Source organism: Photinus pyralis, unplaced genomic scaffold, assembly GCF_008802855.1.
Source record: "Photinus pyralis isolate 1611_PpyrPB1 unplaced genomic scaffold, Ppyr1.3 Ppyr1.4_LG10, whole genome shotgun sequence".
In the NCBI taxonomy this organism is placed as follows: Eukaryota; Metazoa; Arthropoda; class Insecta; order Coleoptera; family Lampyridae; genus Photinus; species Photinus pyralis.
Genome location: NW_022170250.1, coordinates 16587505 through 16612697, shown reverse-complemented (window position 1 = coordinate 16612697; position 25193 = coordinate 16587505). Strand labels below are relative to the sequence as shown.

At 35.7% G+C, this 25193-nt stretch overlaps 1 protein-coding gene across 1 annotated transcript; it reads right to left on the bottom strand.

The window, feature by feature from the left end:
- Window positions 1-555: 555 nt before the first annotated feature.
- Window positions 556-24726, bottom strand: LOC116161583 (multiple PDZ domain protein-like). Its single transcript, XM_031474975.1, has 12 exons — window positions 24530-24726; window positions 19804-19898; window positions 18307-18379; window positions 15128-15184; window positions 9968-10069; window positions 9844-9915; window positions 9547-9730; window positions 9455-9499; window positions 6977-7089; window positions 6744-6899; window positions 6559-6696; window positions 556-1664 (listed from the first exon to the last, which is right to left on the bottom strand). Exons 1-12 carry the CDS (start codon window positions 24683-24685, stop codon window positions 1491-1493), a joined length of 1365 nt encoding a protein of 454 aa, XP_031330835.1. The 5' UTR covers window positions 24686-24726; the 3' UTR covers window positions 556-1490.
- Between the last annotated feature and the right edge of the window lie 467 nt (window positions 24727-25193).

Sequence of the window (25193 nt, the reverse complement as noted above, 5' to 3'; positions counted from 1 at the left end):
ACACAAAAACTATATACCAGCGGATATCCGGAATTAACGAAAGGAACGTCTACGAGAGTACGAGGAACGACATTTGACGTAAATGTCCTCATCCAATAAAATCCATTGACGGCTATTAAATCAACTCCATCTTTCGCCTGCTCAGCAGATCCACTCCACGCAATACCCTAAAGCACTAACAGTACCTTCCTATAACCAAATTATATATAATTCTATACAACCTCGCAGCATGTCCCATGATTTTCAGGCGCCTTTAAGGTTTTCAACGCAGTTAAAAGACGGGAGGGTATTTCAGGATCACTTACCATTAAACAACAGTATACGAGATAAGGAACACTATGTCTCAAGAACGCCTTTGCGGATTAGCTTTACTATCAATTGAAAAATGTTTGTTGACCAGATTCTATGACGATATTATTAATATGTTTGCGTGTATGAAAGAGCGTAGAATAGAATTCGAATCAGTTAACATAATTAAAGTTACATCGCACTATACAAGAAAAAGTTGTTGTTTCCAGTAGTAGAGAAAGAAGTACGAGATGAAGAGAAACATCGTTTAAAAAGTTAACAGTAGTCTTTAATAATTGAAATGTTTAAATATAAGATTTTTGACACGTTTTTTTTTATAAAATAATTTCTAAATATATTAAAAATTATAGCGCTACAGTTTAACAGCTATTGACAATATTTTATTGCATTGCAATTTGCTAGTTAGAATTCCCATAGAATCAGTACAGATAACATAATTAGCTATTGCACACATTTCCCTACGGCAAGAGTACCTACTTTTCCAGGCCATTAGGCATTAACTTTATATGCACTATACAATGAAAGCCTGTTTCGCAAACTATGCGAATATCCCATCCAATATTAGGAAAGAAATTGTTTCCACGAAAAAGGAACTAAACGGTTCTGTATCTTATATGGTATAATTTTGGCATAAATGCGCCAAGTAATTCGAAATTAAGAGAAGTATATGTATGTGTAGGTATTGACTAGGTAAGTATATCGTCTACTTATATTCTAAAAAAATATTCATGCACATGATGAGAATTATGAACATCAAATGTAACAAATAAATTAAGAGTGCACAATCTACAATATTTTACTGTATGAAGTGTATTACTTATATGAGCCGATATTTAAAATTATTTGGTCAGAAATTCCTTACACAGAAAATGAAATGTATGCTGCCTACATTTGTCATAAACTTCATCAAGTAGTATTACAATACTTGCACCAAAATACATGGTTTTTGGCGTAACAACTAAGTAATCGTATTCTCCTTAAATAAGCGTACAATTTTCACATTAAAAATTATCGACGTCGTTTCCAAGAGAAAAGTACAAACGTCTGGTAATTATTAATGGGAACGTCTCGAACAATTCTTGTAAAAATAGGGAAAAATTCATTTTTTTTTTAATTCGATGTTAATTTACAAAGGACTTGAGTTATTATTTATAAAATATTGAGCTATGCATTGTTTCGATTTAATTAGAAATTGGTTTATATCGTCGGAGTTTGAGAAGAGTTCTGCCGGTAATGGTTTTAAGCAATGTACCAATTTCTTCCGCACTAAGGTTTTCCACATCTTGTCCGTTTATTGAGATGAGCAGATCACCTTTCGTTATCTTACCGTCGATGTCAGCAACTCCTCCACTTAACTAAAAAATAATTAAATGAAAGTTATATACATGATGAGAATTTCTACAGTAATGAAAAATACGAAAAAATGGCACAAAACTATATCTACAGTTCCGTTAAAGTACACATAATCATGCGCTCTGATGTATGATAATAGTACAATGAGAATTAAAGCATACACAAACAAGAATCGCATCGTGAAGAATCGCATATACGATTTTCAGTAGGGGAATTTTTTGCCACTCGGCTCGTATTTGGGAACCAGACTTTTTACCTGGCTCATATTCAATAGCACTGATCTTTGAACTCATAAAAATCGATTGGCGAAAGTATGACTTCACTGTCTCTTTTCGTTCTTGAGTTAGACGAGGAACAGACGGACAATTAACCATCACACAAATTCCCCTAATAAAAATCCGACGTGGTACTAATGGAATTGAATGCTAATGATATATGATGTATGGGCCTGAATGGGGTTTCACAACAGAGGGCACAAATTCTTGTGGAAATGACATGGGCGATGATATATTAGGGAACTGTCATTATAATGTAAATTAGTTAAATAGAGCCTGTGGCATTGTGGCAACTCTGCTGGAGGCTTTGCATTCTGTGAGATACGCTTCCTCCTCGGATACTTGGAGACGAGGTTTCGGGATCTAAGAAGTACGCATCCAACGGTACTACCTCCAATGGAACATATGTTCTACTTGTAATTCGAAATGAGCGTTTTAATTTTTAAAAGAAGAAAATCGCCAGAATACCGCAACTCGTGTAATTTTCTGAAAAAATTCAAGCAATTCCTGGATCTATACCTTACGTTTCTTGAAACTAATAACCTCTCACTTTCAACAATTTCTTCTCCAAGGGCGAAGAAGTGATAAAACGCGTATCGAACATTTTTTTACGACGGCCACCACACTTTCTTCTATATCTATATCTCTATCTGCTGCGGTTGTTGAGCTATGATTTTTTTGCAACAGTCCAACAAATTTGTAGGTAAGTAACTGTATAGTAGTAACATTATAAATATGTTTGGGTGGCCATGTTATTCCAAACAGAATAGGTATAGAATCTAGACATTTTAAGGAATAGAGAACAGATTACACTATATATAAATTGCACAATGACCCATAATATTCTAGGAAGGAAAGGCCTTTCCAAACCAAATATGTCACTTACCCTAATTTTATGGGTTGTAGGTAGGCCTAACGCTAAGGTATGAAGACATCAGTGAGGAAGTTGCATTTCAATATCACCTTCGAACACAAAATTGATCTATTCCAACGTTTTTAAAAAATTTGCTCTTAACTACTTATCTGAAAATAGCATTTGCATTTCAATACTTCACCCGGTATACGTAAATTGTAAACAGATAATTGTTTTTGGGGCCAGAAATAAGATCGACGAGTGAAAAGGAAGGCGAGTTTGAATCTAAGCGATTCAAAAACCTCGACATGACCCGTTTCGGGCGTTCAGTGTTCGCTACCTACAGTCCTTCTTTACGAGGTCTCGAGTATAAACCACCAATCGTGTAATCCTCTTTCCTAAGCCTGCCAAACACCGACATGGCACAGTGACCGCTCTTTGGATGGACCAACGTGCACGTATCTTGGCCGATAGTACTCTTGTTCTATTTGTTACCGTTCGAGAAATGCGAGCGTTTAAAGTTGAACGAGTGTTTAACATACAGGGTGCCCATTATGTATGGAATATAGTATATATCGGTAAATATCGACTGTATACAAAATTTTAACATTTTATTTCCCATAATAAGGCAGGATTCCATTGTTTTTATTTCAGAAAACAAATGAATAACGAAAAACAATTGAATTTTTTAAATAGAGATGCACACTTTCATTAGGCGCATTTGATAGAGATTTTTAGCGTATTTTCCTCAAAGTGAAAAATCGCTATTGGCTGCATTTTGATGTCCGCCCGTCTGTCCGTCACACGTACTCCTAAACCACCGAACCGATTTTGGAGATATAGGACCCTTTTGAAAGGATTCCGTGCATACCCATATTTTTTGTTTTGCGCATGCGCAGTGTCAAAAATGTGGTTTAACGCATGTGCGATGTTAACTTTTTTATTTATGAAGATATTTAAATGAAACTTTATATCTAAACACTACGAATATAAGTAAAATTAACGACATTCAAAATTACTGTTAACGCATGCTCTATATTTTATTTGTGAAGCTATTCAATGAAATTTCTAATGTAGACAATGCGCAATGCTATTTACGAAAGCATTTATAAAAAGTTTTATTTTTATTTTATTTTATTTTGCCTTTATTTTTGAGTGGGCGGGGTTTTAGCCAAGGCTGCCATATGTAGAATAAAAGTTAAACTAATGCCCATTTCAAAATTTGTATGTATTTGTATACGCTCCACTATTTTTCATTAAACTGTATAGACTTCGACGATAGGCGGCTCATTTGAAAGAGAATGGGGTAAGGAACACGCCTACCGGTATTTTTTCCTGGTCCTGGCATTTGTTACGAAACTGATTTGATTTCTTTTTAAATTTTGTTTGAATTTATATAAGCCTGCGTTATTAATACTAGCATTAATATTATTAGGAAATATTATCGTCAATTATGTTTGCAGAATGGCTTTTTAACTTGTTTTCTCTTTTCAATGACATAACACGTTAGCACCCGTATAGAAAAAATTATTTTTTATTTCAAGCTTTTTGTGATAGGTTATGAATGACACTGCCTCGCAGTTAATGATGTTTTGAATATTCATTGCGATGAAAACCATTGTACTGCTAATTTCGTTTTGTCTTTAAGGTTTAATAAGAAACGTACGCGTTCATTTGTTTTGTATTGATGTAGGGTATCTGGGTTAATGTTATTGATCTAATTATGATAAATTTTCTTTGAAAAATTTTCTTGAATATGGGTACTAACATGTTATATCATAGAAAAGAGAAAAAAATCTTTATCAAATGAGTCTAATGAAAAGGTGCATTGCCATTTAAAAAATTTAATTGTTTTTCGTTACTCATTTATTTCTAACAACTGAATGTTGGCTTATTATGGGAAATAAAATGTTAAACAACTTTCAAACGTTATATACATTCGATATTTACCGAGATATACGGAGTGTCAATTTTAAAACTTGCAGTCAGCCGTATTTTCCAAACTAAAGAAGATCTGAAAAGCACGCAAAACCGTTTCGGGGGTATGAAGAGGGAACCAGAATGGCGTTATGAGTGACAACCCCCCACCCCCCCCTCTTCAAAAATCCTAAATGGCAACCTCGTACTTGTACTTGTGACACATCGTTGGAAAGCTACTGAAAAATGCTTTCCAGTGGTACCAATAGTCAATATTCATTAAAGACAATTGCTTTCTTTTTTTTATTGATAACAAATTCCGTTTCTTCGAATTTAGCGACCAAATCTTGGCTTAATTCTTTTTTTTTTGTTAATTATTAAATTTTTGTTAAATTGTCTTAATGAATATTTGACTTTATGGGTACCACTGGAAAGCATTTTCAGTAGCTTTCCAACGATGTGTCACAAGTATGGGGTTACCATTTAGGATTTTTGAAGAAGGGGGCGCTGGGGGGTTAAGAGAGGATGGGGGGTTGTCACTCATAACGTCATTCTCATTCCCCCTCGATACCCCCGAAACTGTTTTTCGCGATTTTCAATATCTTCTTTAGTTTGGAAAATAGGCCGACTGCAACTTTTAAAATTAACACCCTGTATACTATAATTCCATACATAATGGGCACCCTGTATGATCCATAACCATTTGACCATGTTACCTCGATTGAAATTTTGCCCCCTTCCTCCATAGATAGAGTTATATGTACCCCACAGGAAAGATCTATCCCATTGTGCCAACAGAAATTAATGTAAAAATGCAAAACAATGTCGACGAGGGTTGTGATTTTGAATTTTTTGAAATTATGATGCCTGAGTAATCTGAAAAAAGTATACAATTGACTCTTTCGCGGCGCACATTTTCTGAGCTACGGCAACTTTACCTTCACACTACACGAAAACTCCTTTTCATTTGCTGCTCTTTTTTAATGTTTCGCGCGAAGAAACCACCCCTTTGTGTAAATCCCTATATGAACGGACTGGGTGCTAAAATGTAGAATTATACTCTATTTACTTTCGTCCCCCGCTGTGATTTTGATTTGTGAATGTTTAAAATATAGGAAGAGCACCGGAAAATAATAATATTCGACGAGCGCCCCCTTCTCCTTCTCTCGGTTCCGTAGAGGTATAAGGATCCCTCTAGTCCTAATAATTTATCTAAAAGTCTAAAAATGTGTGCTTGCTCATTTCTATCTAAAATCGACTGCAGAACTTCGAACAAATGCAAGATCGCGTGTTTAATCATAGATTAAACAGATGCACCATAACAATAAATAAGTAATAAATTGTAGTTAGATTTTAGACTGAAACAATGTGTTAAAAGTTAGGATAGTATTATTATACAATGTGAGTAGGGTAGATGCAAGTAACGTTAAAACACTGTCAATAAATCATTCTTTGAATGAAAGCCATTTTGTTCAATTACTCTACGAGGGTGTGAGGAACAGTCTGCAATTGGCATGAGTGACGGCGTGCCTCTCACAATCCCCAAAACCTTCTCACTCTTCTACCGAAATTGAACATCGGGTAAAGTGGAATCAAACTTCCCGTAATAATCCTGTTTTATATCCAGAGAATCATCAATCTTTAATTATTTTATCAGATTTCTTTAGCATTTAAAACTTAGGTGTTGTCAATTTGAGCTTTTGAAAAAGAACCAAAAATTGTAATAATACCTACCTACATCCAAAATGTTCAATGTTTTCCCTCATTTTTGTATAGTTTATGTTAATAATTAAGTTATTGTTTTAGTTTAAAAGTTTCTATTCATAAACTTAAATATGAAATGGTACTTACAATTTCGGACACGTAGGCACCCTTTCCGGAAGCTTTACCAATTACACTTAATCCCAAACCTTTACCCGGCTTTCTAGCTAAATCTGCTTCTATTGTAACACATTCAGCAGACTTTGGTCTTAAAATAACTAATTTTATCTGAAATCACATTAATTATGGTAAGAAATATGGCATTTATCATTTACCTTTGGCAGTATTTGGCGTAGAGTTTGAAGCGCTGTTTCATTTGTAGCATCCTTCAGGCAAGTACCGTTGACTTCTAATATTTGATCACCCGCTTGTATGCGACCGTCTTTATCGGCTGCACCACCAGGTAATATTTCTAATACGATAATTTTATCCTAAAACAAACAATATTTAGCGTGCCCATAAAACAACCAACGAGAGGTTTTCCAAAAGTGTCCACCAAAGTATTTACCGAAATAAGCGTGTCTTTGCCACCAACCAGGAAGAGACCCATAGCGTGATTGTTTGATTTCACTTCAATCGTAGTTTCTTTCCCTGGTGTTATGCTGCATGTTGTCGGATCTTCTAATATGGACAAACAGGATCTTCAATTTTCACACTCTAAGTCTTAAATAATTTTGTTCGTACATATATTATACCACTACGCTAAAACGACATACGATACTGTAGTACGGTGCCTTTCAATGGCATTTTTAACGGGAGGCCTTGAATGTGGTTATTTTTTTCCGAATTATATTTAGGGTAGCTCAGTTTTAAGTGTTTCAGCCCCAGTTGCACCAACAAAATTAAGCCTTGCTTAAAGTTAAGTCGAACTTAAAATCCACGGCAACGATTATTAAAGACGTTGCTATGGTATTTAAGTTATGTATGCTTAACTTTAAGGGATACTTATTGTTGACAGTGCAATTGGCCCTAAAGTGTATTAGGAAGTATACGGGGTGTTTCCATGAAAAGACTGGTTACTCCAAAATTTTGGGCGGTCCATATCTATTGTGAGTCATTGGCAAATGATGAAAAGTTATCAGCGCCAGTCTGACGAGCGGTAACAATCATGTCTTTTACGTAACCAAAGCAGCTAATCAAAATTACCTAGTCACTAACTGATCTGAACATCTGGTGGGTTTTGATAGATGCCCTTTATACGCACTTGATTGGAGTAAGGAAATGAAGACGATTGGCGCTTCAACTTGTTCTTTTCTGTGAAATTGTCTTATGGAATGTGTGGTTTTGGCGTGTGCATCAATTAAAAACCTAGCCGCTGGCGGCGCCGGTGCGATTTAATTTCACGCAAAATTATTCGAGTCCACTTAATAGGTATCGGACTTTGAGGGGTTGTAAAATTAGCTTGAAAGTAGGGGAAAGAAAATTAATTTTGTCCATTCTATTTTCCTGGAAAATTTCATGATTCGTTGAATCACCACGTGCAAGCCTGATATACGTGTTAGTTGCGATCCGCAACTAAGAATTTTGTAACTGACGACTGACTTAAGTCAGCCACCGGTAATTTATCGCAGGATGGATGGTGTTCTGTTATTCAAATTCGCGTTGAACCACCAGCGCAGTTAAGTCAACCCCCTGTAATTTATCACAGGGCTCTTATAAACTAAAGTTTGACCTTTATATTTCAGTGATAATTTGCGAATTAGAAACTATTACGATAAATACGAACGACAGTGGAAATTTTTTTGAAACATGTGAGGTTAAGCTGAAGACCGACCTGAAAACTAGAAGAATGAACATTTCTGAAGCACTGGCATTTACCGTCGGATCATCTAATGTTGAGAAATCAAAAGAGCTATCCATTATACTAGTGTAACAGGAGGTCACTTTGCCATTTCAAAGATTTGGTTTTAAATTTGTATTTTGTTCAACAAAGGAAAATTTACACATTAACCGCTTCATAGCGACCGTGATCGAAGATATGTTTGGAAGTAAAAGCGATAACCAACCGCGAATTTTCAAGATAATATTTTTTTAGACCGGATTGTAAGGGGGTTTTCGATATACGAAGTTAGATTTTCAAAGACATGATATTTGTGTGAGAATGTTATTTTCGCATAATTGCGCGCAAATTTTGCGAGCGGTTACGTACTATCATCTTGCGCTTTTCTCGTGTGTAAAAATCAAGTAGCGATAAAGTGTTAACAGTCTTATTTTTAGTGAAAAAATTTTAAACATGAACGTGATTTCTCAATCGCGTCGTTAGGACGCGGTAATTGAAACAGATTAGTGACAGAGTGAGTTCCCTGCAAGCTTCATTTTATCTTAAAGCGGAAGTTAGCCTAATTCGTAGCAAGGTACGAGTGGTAAAATATACGCGAAGGGACATTTTCGAGTCGAAGAGCCTCTTTTCAAATAAACAACGGAATCAAATACACTCACTGTGATAAATAAAGAAGTTTTTTTCCCGATCGCTAACAGTAATGGCCAAACTTCCGCAATGTAAGGTCAAAAACATGGACAAATTAAATTTAATTGTAATATTAAAAATTTTTGCCAGTGTCATTGAGATGCGAGCGACTTCCGAGATAGGGAGCGTATCAATGTTGAACTTAAACGTTTCGCCTACTTTCGTAAGGGCATTCATCAGGATAACAAAAAATTGTTTGATGTTGTACGTCTAACAGTGGAGCCCATTCAGTGATTTACGTGAATTTAGTGAACCTTTACAGTAAATACTCTAAAGTCGATTGTAGTTAATTAAAATAATCAATCATAGACATTAGCGAAGGTTACTGACTAGCGTCAGGAGACGAACTTAATTAACGTGAGCTCGGTGGCGTGTTCCCTAAGTGAATGAGATTTAAGTGGATTATCGGCAATGGGGCAACCCCAGGAGGAATGAGGATTCAGTATAAAATTGCACGATCATTATTGAGCACGCAAGACAAGAAAAATAATATAAGTACCTTATGTAATTTGGATTTACCTGGAACAATGGGTTCCGCTAACGATGAAGGTGGCCGTACAACGTCTAAAACACAATAATTAATAACCCCTCATGTTGTACCTAGTACATACCTATTGGTGGAATTGGAGTTGTAGCTCTAGGTGTGGACGAAATCTTTGCACCCGCTGAGTTCGGTATTATCTCTGATCGGTCGTCTATTGTAACCCTTTTTTGATCATTTGAAGCAAGCTTTCTTATTGGATTTGATAATACTAATGTAACAACCCCTTCAGCACGTTTTAAAGTGTTGGCCGCCTGGCAACAAAATGCATTATAAAATACTTTCAGTTTCATGTCAGAAATTGATGCATTCGGTGAGATTGAGGGAAAGCGAATGACACAACTCAAAAGTTACCTAATCAACTTACAGTGTCATAGTTAGCTCCTAGAAGTACTTCCTTATTCACTGCTAATATCATCTCCCCCACTTCCAATCCAGCCTGTACAACGTCAATGAATTAAAGTTGAATTTTTAAGATAATAAATGTATACCTTATCGGCGATACTGTCGTCCAGGATGTCGGATATGAAAATTCCCTGACCCATCTCCGAATGTTTTCCTTCAATTATCATTATACCCAAGCTATGGTTTCCCTGTGAACACAAAATACGTTACACCAAGATTTGGCTGATTACGTAGGTTTAAGTTTTGAAAACCGCACGCCTCTTCCGTAATTAGTCAATCTTTACGTTTTCAATACTATATTTAACTGTAGGTACTAATATAGGTAATGATTAATAAATTTCATTTTAAAGCAAGGTATTTTGATGACGTCAATTGCAATTCCTCATTTCTAAAATTGCAGTGTTTTCTACATGCATAGATTTCGAATGCAATTTTTTGCATAAACGTGGAAGATAAGAATACAATTTTGAATGAGAAATTCATGCGCCGGACGTATACAGGGATGAAAAATACGGTCCAATTATAGGTTAATCACTTCCGGTTAAACCAAACATCGATGCAACTTTCATTTTTCAAATGCAACGCCTATGTTTTTTTATGATCTTTGAAAGGAGCAATCAACATAAAATATGCATATGGTTGATATACAAAAAATGGAGGTTTAGAAAATATGAAATCTAACATGCCGTGTGCTGTCCAGATGCATGGTGTATGCATGTTGTGTTACACGGCGCAAAGGTCAATCTTCAAAAGGGAACACTGAACAAGTTGATGTAGGTCTTTCCTGTGTAATACAACAGATACCGCGCATCCTGACAGCACACGGTATGATAGATTTAATAGGTTCTCTAAATATTGAATTACGAATTTCTCTATTTTGGAAGTGAAGTGACTATTTCTTATCGCTCGGTATGCATGGTATGCCAAAGTCGTGGGAAATTAAACTCTTCTCGCGAGGATAAAAAACCGTATGTCACACTTGATAAATAAATAGTTATTAACCTTTTATGTATTATTTATTAAGTATTTATTATTTATTAAGTATTATTTATTATTTATTATTTACTAGCAGTCCCAGCGAACCACGTATGATGGCTACATGGACATTGCCTCATTTCCATATAATATGCCATTACAGTGTGCACATTTTAAATTCATTGGGGTTTTGTGAGTTAAGAGATGCCGTTTCAGGACATGGTGGTGGCGTATTGCAAAATCAGTAAATCACACTGTGTAGATTTTAAATATATGAAATATACCTATTTAATAACTGCTTTGTACTGGTACCACTTTACTAGCATGTAGGAAAGCTACAGCGGGCTATGCGCAGATGACTAAATTAGAGCCCGCAAGAGGTGCCAACTGGCTCCGTGGCGCACTAACAGACTAATTAATAGAAGATGAATAGTGGAGATGCGTGATCTTTCGTATGGTACAGAGTTCCTGGTATAATCACACTGTGCACATTTTAAATCCGTTGAAGTCGTTTCAGAATATGTTGAAGATTTGTTGCAAAATTACAATGTGTACATTTAAATATGCATTACTTTTATAATAATTTTATTTATATTTTTTTCATGTTTTTTTTTCTATATTTTAATAGTTATTCTACTATTCGGGTCGGACATCAATCCAACAAATCAAATATCATAAAAATCGATCCAGCCGTTCTTGTGTTGTAAGTGGTGTAACCGGGTGTAACATACACGACTTTGTTTTATATATAAAGATTATCCTTATCATTTATACGTATTAGGTATATATTATATCAGTGTAAAGGTAAACCAATATTAAGAAGACGGTCGTAGCTCTTTTTTCGATTTACAACGGTCGATGACGTGGGTTCGAACCCAAGCGCGCTTTTATTTTCTATAATAAGAGGGAGTACCCAAAAGTTTCCAGAAAAGTTTTTTTTGAAACGTGTATTAAACTTGTAGAGAATTCCTTCCATTTCCTTCAAAGTACTCTCCGTTAGCGGCAATACACTTGTCGAAACATTTGTTAAACTCATCTACGTTGATGTCTGCAAGCGCCTCCGTCGTTTTCCCCTTCACCTCCTCCACGTGGGCGAAATACTTTCCCTTGAGGTTCTTCTTCATTCGTGGCAATAACTCGCGGGCTACCACATTCCCTTTGTTGGTACCCACTTCCAACCTCCCGTTCACCCGCAATTCGCGTTTGAAGATTTGACTCCACCATCAGTTAGATCTTGTCGGAGGCTACCACATTTCTTTTTTCGGTGCATACTTATATTACACCCACATTTTGGTGGATTTCGCTAAAAACCTTCCACAAGATAGTACTTATGGGCCACTTCTCATTGCTCGAGCTTCTATTGGCGACACGAGAAAGAGAGACAGCGATTCGAGATTTACGAAACGTTAAACCGCGTGACAAAATTCGCAACGGAAGGTAAAAGGCGCCCGAAGTTGACTACCTCTCGAAGACGCGCGCGCGCGCCTCGCAAAAGGTCGATAATTTCTCCCCTAGGACAAAAAACAAAATTCCGCCACGCAGGAGTTATGCGCGTTTACAACATCTTTCCGACGATACCAATTTGAAAAGAATCGGACCAAAACTGTAGTAGAAGATAGGAAAAAACTGAAAAACCTTCACGTTAGTAAACTGCGCTCGAGGATGACGCCCAGATGTTGCCAACCCCACATCGTGTAGCCCTGTCCCTAAGGTTGACAAATTACACGACCTTGTAGATACACGTACACCCGTTGCCTTTCTACAAGAGTTCTTCTACGCGCCCACATTTGCTGCCAGCCAGCCAGCCAGCCAAAGTGAGATTAAAAGCTACTTTTTACAAATAAATTTGCAAAAATGCGCTAAAAAGTTAAAATAAACGATGATTATAGGTAGGTATTGACGTGGGTTAGCTAAATAAATTCATTATTCAGTAACTCATATTCGATAATTTTCTAAATGTACCTACGGGTTTAGAAATTCCCACTTCGAGCTAATGCGTTGCAGTTCCAACCCCCGTCAATAATATAAACCAATTTTTTTTAAGGAACGCTGTTTATGGTACTTATACAGTTTCAACGCTAATAAATTTTCATTATGGTCATAGATTGCGCCTACCCAAAACTCGACTATATAACGAAATCAATAACAGAAAAAAAAACGGCATTTGTTAATTAAGTTCAAATTTCACCTTAGGAGGACTGCCAGGTAATTTCTTCTCATTTGCCATTACTTTGTTTCACCTAAAATGTGGCCTTTGCGAAATTATGTGCCCGACCAACGCTAATTATTATTACATAAAATTTAGTCAGGGGTCCGGCTAACGCCAATTATTTGTAATTGGGATTAAGTTTGGAATATGCAAGCAGCTAACGTAAATTACATTACATTACATTTAGCTGAGAGGATTAATTATTCCTTTTTGCTTCTCTCTTTTGTATTTTATTATATATTTCAATTTTATCATTCCACGAACCGAAATTGGACATTGTTAAAGAAATTTCTGCTGGTTGGCGTGGTTGCAAATCTTACTCCAGTTTTTAGCGTATTTTCCTCAAGTGAAAAATCGCTATCGGCTGCACTTTGACGTTCGTCCGTTCGTCTGTCCGTCACACGTAGGTACTCCTTCTAAACCACTGAACCGATTTTGGCGATATAGGACTCATTTGAAAGGGTTTTGGTCCAAGGATTCCGTGCATACCCATATTTTTGGTTTTCCGCATGCGCAGTGTCAAAAATTTGGTTTAACGCATGTGCGATGCTAACTTTTTTATTTATGAAGATATTTAAATGAAATTTTATACATATGCACTTGGAATACAAGCAAATCTAACACCAGTTTTAAAATTTTGTTTTGCGCATGCGCAATGGCAACTTTTTTATTTATGAAAGCAGTTAAACGAAATATATGTAGGCACCTTGAATGAAACTAAAACTAATACCGGTTTCAAAATTACTGTTAACGCATGCTGTTTTATTTATGAAGGTATTCAATGAAATTTCTAATGTAGACCATGCGCAATGCTATTTACGACAGCATTTATAAAAAGTTCCATATGTAGACACTTCGAATAAAAGTAAAACTACTCGTAATGCCCATTTCAAAATTTGTTTGTATTTGTATACGCTCCACTATTTTTCATTAAACTGTATAGACTTCGACGATAGGCGACTCATTTGAAAGAGAATGGAGTAAGGATCTCATGCCTACCGGTATTTTTTCCTGGTCCTAGCATTAACATTATTAGGCATGCGTTAATAACATAAACTGGCATACAATAGATGGAGAACCGGAGAATTTCAGCGAAATAGTTGAGGGCTTGAAGGTGTCGACCATGGTCGGCGAGGGATTGGGGGGAGGATTTCTAGAAACTCGAGTCGAATCATACTAATTTTTTGTTTGTGTTAGAGGCCAAAAACACACCCCATTTATATTCACTATCATTTCATCCAAACGACAATTTTAGATTCATATTCAGTAGCGAATTTACATATAGGCACACTAGGCACGTGCCTATATTTATTTTAGGTAACATTTTAAGTTTTAAAATAAGTCCCCTAAGAAGTCACAAATGACAAAAATCTTTAATTAAAATTATGAAATAAATTGGAATTGGTAGATAGTTTAAACAAACTGCAACTGTAAGAATGATAATCGACAATGCAAGTTTTGACGTGTGTGAAAACCAGGGTGAAAACTTAATCTTAGGTATACTGTATTTCTTTTCATATTAGTTTTAAAAATTTCATCTTATAATTTGATTTTTATTTTAAAATTTATTGCCATTTAAAGATTATTTTGGGGCGCATATCTTTCGGTGTGCCTAGGGGCGCAAAAAATTTAAATCCGCCACTGTTCATATTAAGTGCTTCACATTCTCCAACAAGTTGTATCGTGCAACCTCCGTTTCATCGTGGCACTTTTGTATGGAAATTTAATGAGACGATTTATATTTCTGGATATTCATCCCTTTTGAGTAGATTAAATATTTTCGAATCCAATTTCGCTAATGCTCACTGTTAAATCTATCAACTTACATAACGATACTTATATATTCCAATATTGGAACGTTAAGATATAGCCTCATTAAAATAGCCCTCTCATTATTATGTAATGGAGATGTGCGTGTCAAGATACATATTCATAATATAATTTACCTAACAATGTGCTTTAATAATATCTAACTCAATATTTAATATTAATACATGTTTTCTGTAACCTACATTCCATCATGAAGTTCATTTTATTCTTAGAGCGCTAAATATTTACTTACTTTTTCTACAACCACGTTTCTCACGTTGGGGTATCCGGAAAATCGCTCTTCATTCGTCTAAAAAATTAAAATATCCACTTAAGAGTTCAGTAGTTAAAAAAAGGAGAAATAGTAACAGGAGCGTTATACTCAGCTCATTAATCTATGCACCCTTATTGAAATAAACAAGAACCGACAAAAATCGTACATTCTCTTTATTGAATATTTAATCGCAAAATTATTTTTTATTTCACTACTTTGTCATTTCATCATTAGTTCCCTCTAATTACATACCTATAAGTATAACATTTAATCATGTAGATGAGAAAATAATGAAATGCCGATTGTTGTTTTGATGTTACGGAGTTGGAAACCTCTACTTTGTGCTATTTCTTATGGAGAACGTATCATACTGATACATATCGGTTGGTTGTTTCAAGTATTTTTGTTTAGAAAGGAATTTATTACCAATGTTATTACCATCGTTTACGGCTGCAGTTGATGTTACAAAAATTGAAGCTGTTGTTGCCTTGCCAGCACGTTGTGCATGTGCTGCTTTCTGTGATATAATATGCATGGTGTTCTGTTACAGTTATTCGGGTATAACGAGTAATTATAACCCGCATACTGTTGCGAACCTTCTAGAACGTTATCGAGGCGTCATATAGTCGATGAAGGATTACTCGGCGGCGATAAGCGGATGTACCTAACTCATTTTTTGTTATTAATATGATATGCCGACAATCGATAACTTTCTAGAAGTTTCAGTTCGGTGTAGTGAAAGAATTACCTACTGCCAAGACGTGTTTGCTTCAGAAAACCGACTTGTGGATCGAAGCAATATGCAGAGCTAAACGCGAAGAAGCCAAGAAGATCATCGGCGGAATGGCTCCTCAAGGGACCATCTAGCTTGGATTTCGTCTGCGGCACTAGTCGAAAGGTGGTAGCACGACGTTTTGCGTGGATTGTATGCAACTGAACAACGTAACAGAAAAGGATAATTATACCTTTCCTAGCTCGAATCGATTACACGGTAGATACATTTACTTACCGGTGCTAAGTGGATTTCCACTTTAGATATGAAAAGCGGCAAGTTGATTTAGATCTTAAATCTCGCGAGAAGACAGCCTTTAGCATAGTGCCGCGGTCATGCCCTTTGGTCTGCGCAACGCCCCGGCAACGTTTTCGAGGACAATGGAACTGGTATTGGGAGGTGTCTGTCGTAAAAGACATGCCCGGTTCGAAGAACACTTCAAAAATTTTGACGACGTTGATCAACCTCTTAGAGAAAGACAGGGATTGTAAATTCGGTGCTTCCCTTTCACATTGAAAATTTTTAAAATCGAGATATACAAAAAAGTTCTCAACTATGGTATAGTGCGACCAGCTTCTGTCAAGGAATTCATCTTGGTGTCCTTCATCTGTGTAGTAACATTCATTTTTCGAACAATTCAAGGCAAATTTGGTCTTACCGTGCGAGCAAATTGTTTCGATCCTCCTCCCGTATCTCAAAGCTGCTACTTTAGCACTGCCTCTAATCTCCGACTCCGATACAGTCTCCTTCCCTTGTTCACTCACTTTGGGCAGGTACCTAGCCGTGTGTGTCAAGGCAAAACGAGGTAGTCGGAATCGCGTCGTTTTAAATGGAGGTTGTAAAGTCCTTTTTTAAGATTCTTAAATATACCCTTTACGCCATCGTCGTGTAAGCTCACTGTAGTAGTTGGTAGAGTTTTTATTTCATAGTTCTTTGTTTTCCCGCTAGAAGTCGTGCAGATGTAGTTTCTGTTAAAGTCACTAAATATAGAAAGTACCGCAATCCATTGGGCTCGTGTGTTAGAGAGAGAACGCATGATTTTTGCACAAAGATGGCGGAAGTTACCAGATTCTAGTAACTTTAATGTTAGGAATTGTTCCACCTGTTTGGAGATATCTGTATATATTTGTATAAAACATGACAGTACTATGAAGTTAGGTTATAAAAAATTACAGCTATTCAGATTTTATTTGTCAATTTTTCTAAGTTGGCAGCAAATTTGCCCAAAAATGGCGGATGATTGCGGTACTTTCTATATCTAGTGACTTTAGTTTCTGTTACAGTGACTTAATTTAGAACAGTGGTGACAACTCTCGTTTTTGATTGGTCGTTGGTTCCGGTCGCCATATTGGGGCTAAATTGCTATGGTTTGGTATAGGCGTTTACATTTTTTTTTTTATGTTTTTGCGAAATTCTGCGAATAAAGGTATTGCTTAAGGTAAAATGCTTATTGTGGACATTCGTTTCTATATAAAGATATAGTTTGGCGTGTTTAAAGTCAATAGAAATTAATTACAAAAAGTTGGTTGTGCTGCTCAATTGTTAGCCCCAATATGGCAGATGGGCAGGGATTATAATAAGATGTCGCCACTGTTCTAATACAGTCACTGTAGTTTGTGTTACAGTGACTTTATAGAGACAATGGCGACAATAGAGTCTCTAAATTTCTGATTGGTTCTTGAGATTGGCGGCCATTTTGCATCGAGTTTCGCAGTTTACCTACTATTTAAGCTGTGTTTCTACTACATGTGTGTTCAGTAGTGCATTTACTCGACGAGACGACGAATAATTGAAATCTGGGTCGAAATACTGAAAATGAGATTGAGATTAAGGTGTTGTTGGACTATGTGGTGCTTAGACAAACTAGGGGTCAGTTAGAGCTCTTGCACACGAACGATCAATCGCCGACCGGCAAAAAAATCGAAAGATCGGCCACCGATCAAAATAAAACTTCGACGGCACCGCCGTGTACGTCATCTTGAGGTAGGAAGTTTTAGAAAATTTTTAGAAAATCGGAACGAGCAAACCCCAAAACCTAAAAAAGGCCTATGTGTTATGGTTGCTGTGAACAATTAAAAATAAACTCAAACTTGGGGACATTTGAGGACCTGCCTCCCAAACGAAACTCTTTTAATCCCCTCTAGCTATCTTAAATTTTTTTAAACATAATTGTTAAGCCCTGTATTACTGACTGGACATGTACGATATTGAATGCTTTCAGGATATTAATTTTAGTACCCTTCTGGCCTGACCAGTATAACGAAAATTGGCCAAAACGTACACACAGATACACAATGCTTCTCCTTGCATCAATGAGAAATTATAACGCTCCCGTTCCATAATCATATAGGATATATTGTATCGCTCAATACAAAATAATACTGACCTCCTCTTCTTCCAATGTGACTGGAAATTGAGTTAGAGGACGGACGGCAATATCGTTAATGGCAGCTTTGCGTCTAAAACAAAAGAAATATACCTACCTAAGCAAACGTTTCTGGTTGGAAATGGGAAGTTTACTACAATACAATCAAATCAATTGACAAAGACGTTTATTTTGCTCGAAATTGTTTCTCGTCCAAATGCTTGCTGTCAATCATCCTCGAATACGTTGCATAAAGAGATTCTTTTAAGTGAATACATAAGTATCATTTAAAGCGGACCACATCGACACATTACAAAAATTAGACTAATCAAATAGCATTTATTCACACATTCACATTGAATTTGTTGTGGGTAGAATCGAGGGTAGAATTAATTTAAGTAGTGTTAGGGAAAGTGGGAGTTTAATTTTAGATTTAAGGTGCTTGTAATTGCTTTTGAGCTTTGTTACGTGTGTTTACGAACCCAGTAAATTTAGAGTGTTGTGCAATTTGGGGAAGTCGATTGTGTGATTCAAAAATAGTTAATTTATTGATGAAATTAGCTTGCGCAACTACAGATTTTACCTCAATTACTGTTGAGCAGTACCTATACATACATTAGTTTAAGTGAGTAAAATGAAATATATCTCAGAACAAAGTACAAAAAATATAAAATAAAAATAGTTAGTAATTAATAGTTAGTAACTACTAGTTACAGATGACACAACAAAGAACTAATAACGTAAATGAAATATGAATAAGATATCTAACGATCACGGCTAACAATATTTGAAATTTAAACAAAAAAGTATTCTGTATCTATACTCATCTGATTGAGAAAATTAACGAGTGATATGATTTGAGCAACGGAATCACGAAACACATTTATTAGTTACAAATTGTTATACGATTCTCTACAGTACGTGCAGATACCATTTCTTTTTACATTCCTGAAGGCAATCTCCAAATACATCCAATTGTGGTGCTAATTTATTATGGTATGTGCGCAACATATACCTATACCTATTAATTAATGGTGAATGTTTGAGGGCATTTGTACGAGCGTATGGGATATGAAATAATGATCTCGAACGACTGGAGTACGAATGGGCGATAAACCGAATTTGACTGACTAATCCACTATCATCTGTGAAACTTCGAATAAGCTTATAAAGGAAAGTCAGTTGTAATATTTTCTTTCTGGTAATCAAACTTTTTAAATCAAACTTTGCCTTGACGTTAGATACGTTAACAGCGTATGATATTATTTTAAAAAATAAATACCGTTCGTGAAAATAAATGCAATTTTGTTTGTAGATCTAATTTTTGAAGTCATTTTCAGTCACGAATAGTGGAGTGGCAGCCTTTTTGTGTGAACCACTTTTTATCGCTCGGTATGCACTATCTATATGTTTTGGACGGGAGTAAAATCATCTAATGCGCAATCCCATAGAATATTTCAATAGTTAATGTAAAGTTCCTTTTGTGTATTAAAAAAAGTCAAGAATATAAATAATTACCTTAATATGACTATTTTAAATACCGGTCCAGCTAGGCCTTTAATAATTGCTGATGCGTTCAGATGACATCGACCATGCAGTACAATACCATTCACCTGAAAATGAAATAAACGTTTGCATGTAATTATGGTAAATTAATTAGTAAATTGGAAATTATTGCGTGGTAACCAACTGGGAAAATAGGTAATAACAAACGATCTTGTTGAAAACTCATTGCAATCTATATGTTGGTATTGAGGATTAAATAGTGTTATATTTATACTTTTTTTTAAAATTCGAAATATTGTCAACTAAGGCTCTCTGCTTATTTTACCCACCAAAACCGACGGTTATTTCCCCGCCGAACAATTTTCGTCCTGGTAACAATCCTATGCAGTATGTATTTTCCGCTGTGTAAGAGTGTAGAATTTTAAGATTTTGTATATTACCATACGAGTTACCATAGGTATTGTTGTTAGGTTGTAATGATGTGAATTGATAACATTAATTGTTTTAGAATTTCTGTAGGAATTTTTCAATTAATGGAAATGAGTTATTGTTCGCCTTGAAGTTACTTGTATCAAGGAACATCCGGTATATGAACTGGCGCTTTATTACGAATTACCCTTGGTATGGGGAAAATGACACCGATCTAATATTTTAAGATTTCAGATTCATTAGGAAATTAACAATCGGTTTTAGATTCCATGTGTTCCATAAAGCCAGGGTGGAACAGCTGTTTTGACGGCTGGAAGGTGGTACAGCGAGGGTAACCAGCGTGCTATCTTGAATTCTTGACCTCACCGGTTGCACTTAAATTCCAATAAAAAAGGTGTTAATTGGATTAACGAATATTGGTGTTGGGATGCGCTCAATGACGTAAGCATAATTAACGATTGACATTTAAATGAGTTGCAGACTCGTCCGATTGAGTCTTAGCTCAAAAGAAGCGCTCTTAATTCACTTGAATTTTGACACCGATCCCGTATTTTTAAGACGTCTGGGAAAGACGTAATTAATTAAAAACAGTTTCAATTTGTTTGAACGTATCGGAGGTATAAGCGTACGGGATGGGAATTCCAGTTTGTCCCTACTCAAATGGACGTTTATAGTTATTTACATATGAGTATGGTAAATCAAGGTTTACGAGTGAGATGTTTACTGCCGAAGCGTAGCTGAGGCAGGAATTTCGAAACGAGTAACGTAAATTGATTTGACATACAAATAATGTAAAACATTTTATTTCATACTGCTCTATTTCTATTAAAATACCATTTTGATTAGAATGTTGTAGGTACACATTAAAATAAAAGCAAAAGTCGATCACTTGATTTGTTTGATGACAGTAGTTTGACAAATATCAATGCATACGTTTAGATGGATGTCAGTTGCGGTTGCTAGGCAAAATTTTCCGTCTGGTAAAAATTTTCAGTCTGGTAAAATACGATTTACCAGACTCAAATCAGTCTGGGAAAGTGGCGATTACTAGATAGTATGAAATAATAGTAGATTGTATGACAAGTAGGAAAAGTTGCATATTCCTGGACGATGATAGTGATTGTAAGCCGAGGCGTTAGCCGAGGCTTACAACTATCAGAGTCCAGGAATATACTTTTCCTACGTGTTATACATACTATTTTTTAGTCGATAGCGAATAGTTAAACACCAAAAATACCATTTCAAACTAAATTAATTTTCTCCAATTGTCATTTGGTATAATGTCATTGGTCTATGCTTGTAGAGATAGGTGCGCGGATCGAACCCGGGCGGCGCCTTTTTTTATTTACAATAATTAAAAGATGCAAACATCAAGTTTGTTTTCCGAGCATGCATTGTTTGAACGTTACCATGGACATGAAGTAAACAAATCGAAAATTTTTTCGTTTGTGTGAATGTGTGAATTTATAATATTAGTTGATGTGCAATATTAATATAAAATGGATATCGACGGTGATTTTGATGAAGATTTATTTTGTGTAACACCACCTGATGAAGTTTTGGAAGCAGTCAATGAAGCTACTCTAAGTCTGTTGCCAACTAAATCGAGGGAAAAGTATGAAAATGCTTATCAACGTTTTATGGAATATAGATCAAGTAAAGAGCAGTCGAAAGTCTTCACCAACGAACAAATCGGAGAATTTATGATCAACGCTCCAAATGATACTTACCTCATGGCTAAAGTAAGATTTTAATTAAAAGGCCTGAAGATTATAACTTAATTTTTTTAGGTTGTGGTAATTTTCGGAATTTATGGCCCCTGTCGGCGAGAGGAGTTATGTAACTTAAAGCTTGCGGACATTGAGGATTTGGGTTCACAACTATTGGTGAAGATTCCATGCAACACAGCCAATAAACCACGGTCGTTTATAGTAAACGGCACTTATTTAGGAGCATACCGTAAATATGCAACCGTTCGACCATCCAATTTTGAGTGCAATATGTTTTTCTTCAAATACCATAATGGTAAAAGATTTAAGCAAGTAGGGGTTCACCATCTCCAAAACAAGAATTGTTCAATTAATTATGAAGTAGAGTCAACTGGACTATCAAATTTGATTGGAAACTGCAATAATTGTACTATTAATGTACATATTAATAGAAAATAAACTATGCATTTGTGTGTATAACTGTTCTTTTACTTTTTCATGCTCACAAGAGTATAGATATTTTCCCGTACTGTACGGGAATGAAGATTCCCGGACAGTACGGAAATCACCTGCCTTGTGATGACATAAACAAAACAATAATATGCCATTTTTCCGGCTATCGACTAAAAAATAAATTACAAACGCACTATAAAATAGGATCTTTTTCCGCTTTGCATCTTTTGCCGTTTGTATCCGACAGTTACGTTGTGTAAGTACAGAAATTTTGAGCTCTCCCTTAAATTTACTTTTGCAACCGTATTTAAATAATCGATCTTTTGGTTTTTTGCACCTTCACCAGTTGCATTTTTTGCATCCGTGCCGTTTCATTTTGTTTTCCAATTAAGTTACCACTCCGTAATTATTGAAATTGGCTTTTAACCAATTTCTGCAGCACCGATCCGATTGACAGGTAACCTTTTTGCTATTTTCCGTTTCATTAATTATAGCGGACGGAGGATATTGACTCGGTTTCTGTAATTGCTTTCCTTTAGTAATAGCCTAATAGCTACCGAATCCGCATATTTACTATTACCGCTTAGGAAAATTGCTGTGAGCTTCCCGTTTAGAATTCCTGGAACCGCCATTTTCTAGTCGAGGTACCTGGAGCACTCGACACTTTCCAAATTTTCCGCCGACTCGCCACCGTCACCATCTACATGTTTTGTATTGTAAATTACTGCTGGATTTTCGTTTTTAGCGCATTTCCACAAAAATAAAAAAAATGCGCTATTGTGGCCACTTTGTTCGTCCGTCTGTCCGTCCGTCTAGCTAGACGGTACTAGTTCTTTATTTTAAGAACAATACTCTTTTCTCTACTTTTTTCTCTATTTGGTTCGTTATGGTGTCGAGGCTTGCACCAAGGAAGGAATTTTTCTGGGTTTTTTTGTTAACAAAAGTTGGTCACGCCACACATGATTGGTTTTACATTCAACAATAACAAGGTCGCATACCGTGAAGATTATACAAGTATTTAAGAAGTAAGTGACAATGTGTTTTATTTTTGTTTGTGGTGTTTGATGAAAATTTAATTTGTTATGGGTAGATTTAATTTTGGGTATTGTTGGAAAAGGTTGGGCTTTTGTTTTAGATGCTTGTAATTGTTTAGTCACCTGCGTTTATGAACCCAGTAAATTTTGAGTCTCTTGTTAATTTAGGCAAGCCAAGCGGCTATTTGTAAAATAACAATTTTTTAAAAATTAGCCAGCAACTAGCGCGAGAAACCTTGCTAGAGTATTCTCGCCTTTAGGTAGTGCTCATGAAGCGCTTCGTCTGGTGAACGCACCCAATGACCATCGAAATTTTTGAGGTGGGCAAATAACCGTGAACCAGATATACTGATATAACTGAATCGGTTAAACAAAATAATTTGTATTTATAATAATAATAATCTTTATTGTTGTTAAGACAAAAAACATTTTTTTGTTTACAAGCGTCAGTTTAGAAAAGGATAAAAAACAAGGGACAAATACATTTAATGACTAACTTACATTGAAATCGGATGAAGACCATTGACAATTCAAAAATTCGTTAATGTCGTAAAAACTTTGTTTTTTTTAAATGTTTTAATTTTATTTTTGAAAATTTTGGATGGTAGCCTTACTACGTCGCTAGGTAATTTGTTTAAAAAGCGAGGACTGTAATAATTGGCCCCATATCTACTACATTGCAATCTCATATATTATTTGAGATTCCGGAGCGATATTTATTTATTCAATTTCAAAATACTTAATGTATGATCTGTAGGACTCTTACATAACCAACAAACTTAAAGAAGTGATATATTTGGTTCGCCAATTATGCCCAGTAAAGACGTTGTATACGGTAATGTACGTTAATGGTGCAACAGAGTTTATATTGAACAAAGTGAACTTCCTTGTAGTTGACGTCTTATCAAAGTGAATTAACAGTTGAATTCAATTCCCTTGCAAATTAATTGTAGCCCTCTTGTAAGGCCTAGGTACATAAAACGATGAAATCTAAAGCTTTATGTATAAAAATAAATTTAAAGGTTTGAGGGCGTTCAAATCCTTAAGGGCAATATCCCTTACACAGTTCTGTGGTTGTTTGGACATTCTCTGCAAGTTACACGGTTTACTTACCTCCAAAATTTCATCGCCAACTTCAATTCCTCCCATTTTATAAGCTTCGCCATTTGGATTTAAACCGCAAACAAACACCGCCATACAGTTACGATCCTTGTGTCCCGCAAGACTTAAACCTAAGCCCTTTTGACCTCGTTCTAACTGTACCATCATTACGGTTTTTCCAAATTTGGCGTACTTTTTTTGTATTTCATCTGAAACAATTCATAAATTAAAATCTTTTTGTAAACATTCATAGACATTGAGGGGTACGCGTCACTTCTCTTGTAATATGGAAATACATTACAATTATACTAATTAACATAAAGACCTATAAAATCAGAATCACAAATGAAGATATCTGCGTCATTAAAAACCTAGTACCTAGTGATTTTATTCTAATGTAAATGAGAATAAGAATAAAGGTAAAAATAACATGTTTAGAATCGATTCACAAACTAATGGCGCAAATATTCGTCAATGGTGATCGTGATTTAGGGTAGGTAGGTACCTACCTACGTTTGTGTAACTGAAAGTAGAGCTTCTCAAACGCTAAAAATCAAGATTAGTTTAATCACATTGTAGCGCTTTTTGACTTCGTGGTTATGGTAACCAATGTGGCTGCAAAATCCGCCTTGTCAAAGAAAAAATGTTTCAAAACCCATTCGTGGGACACAACTTG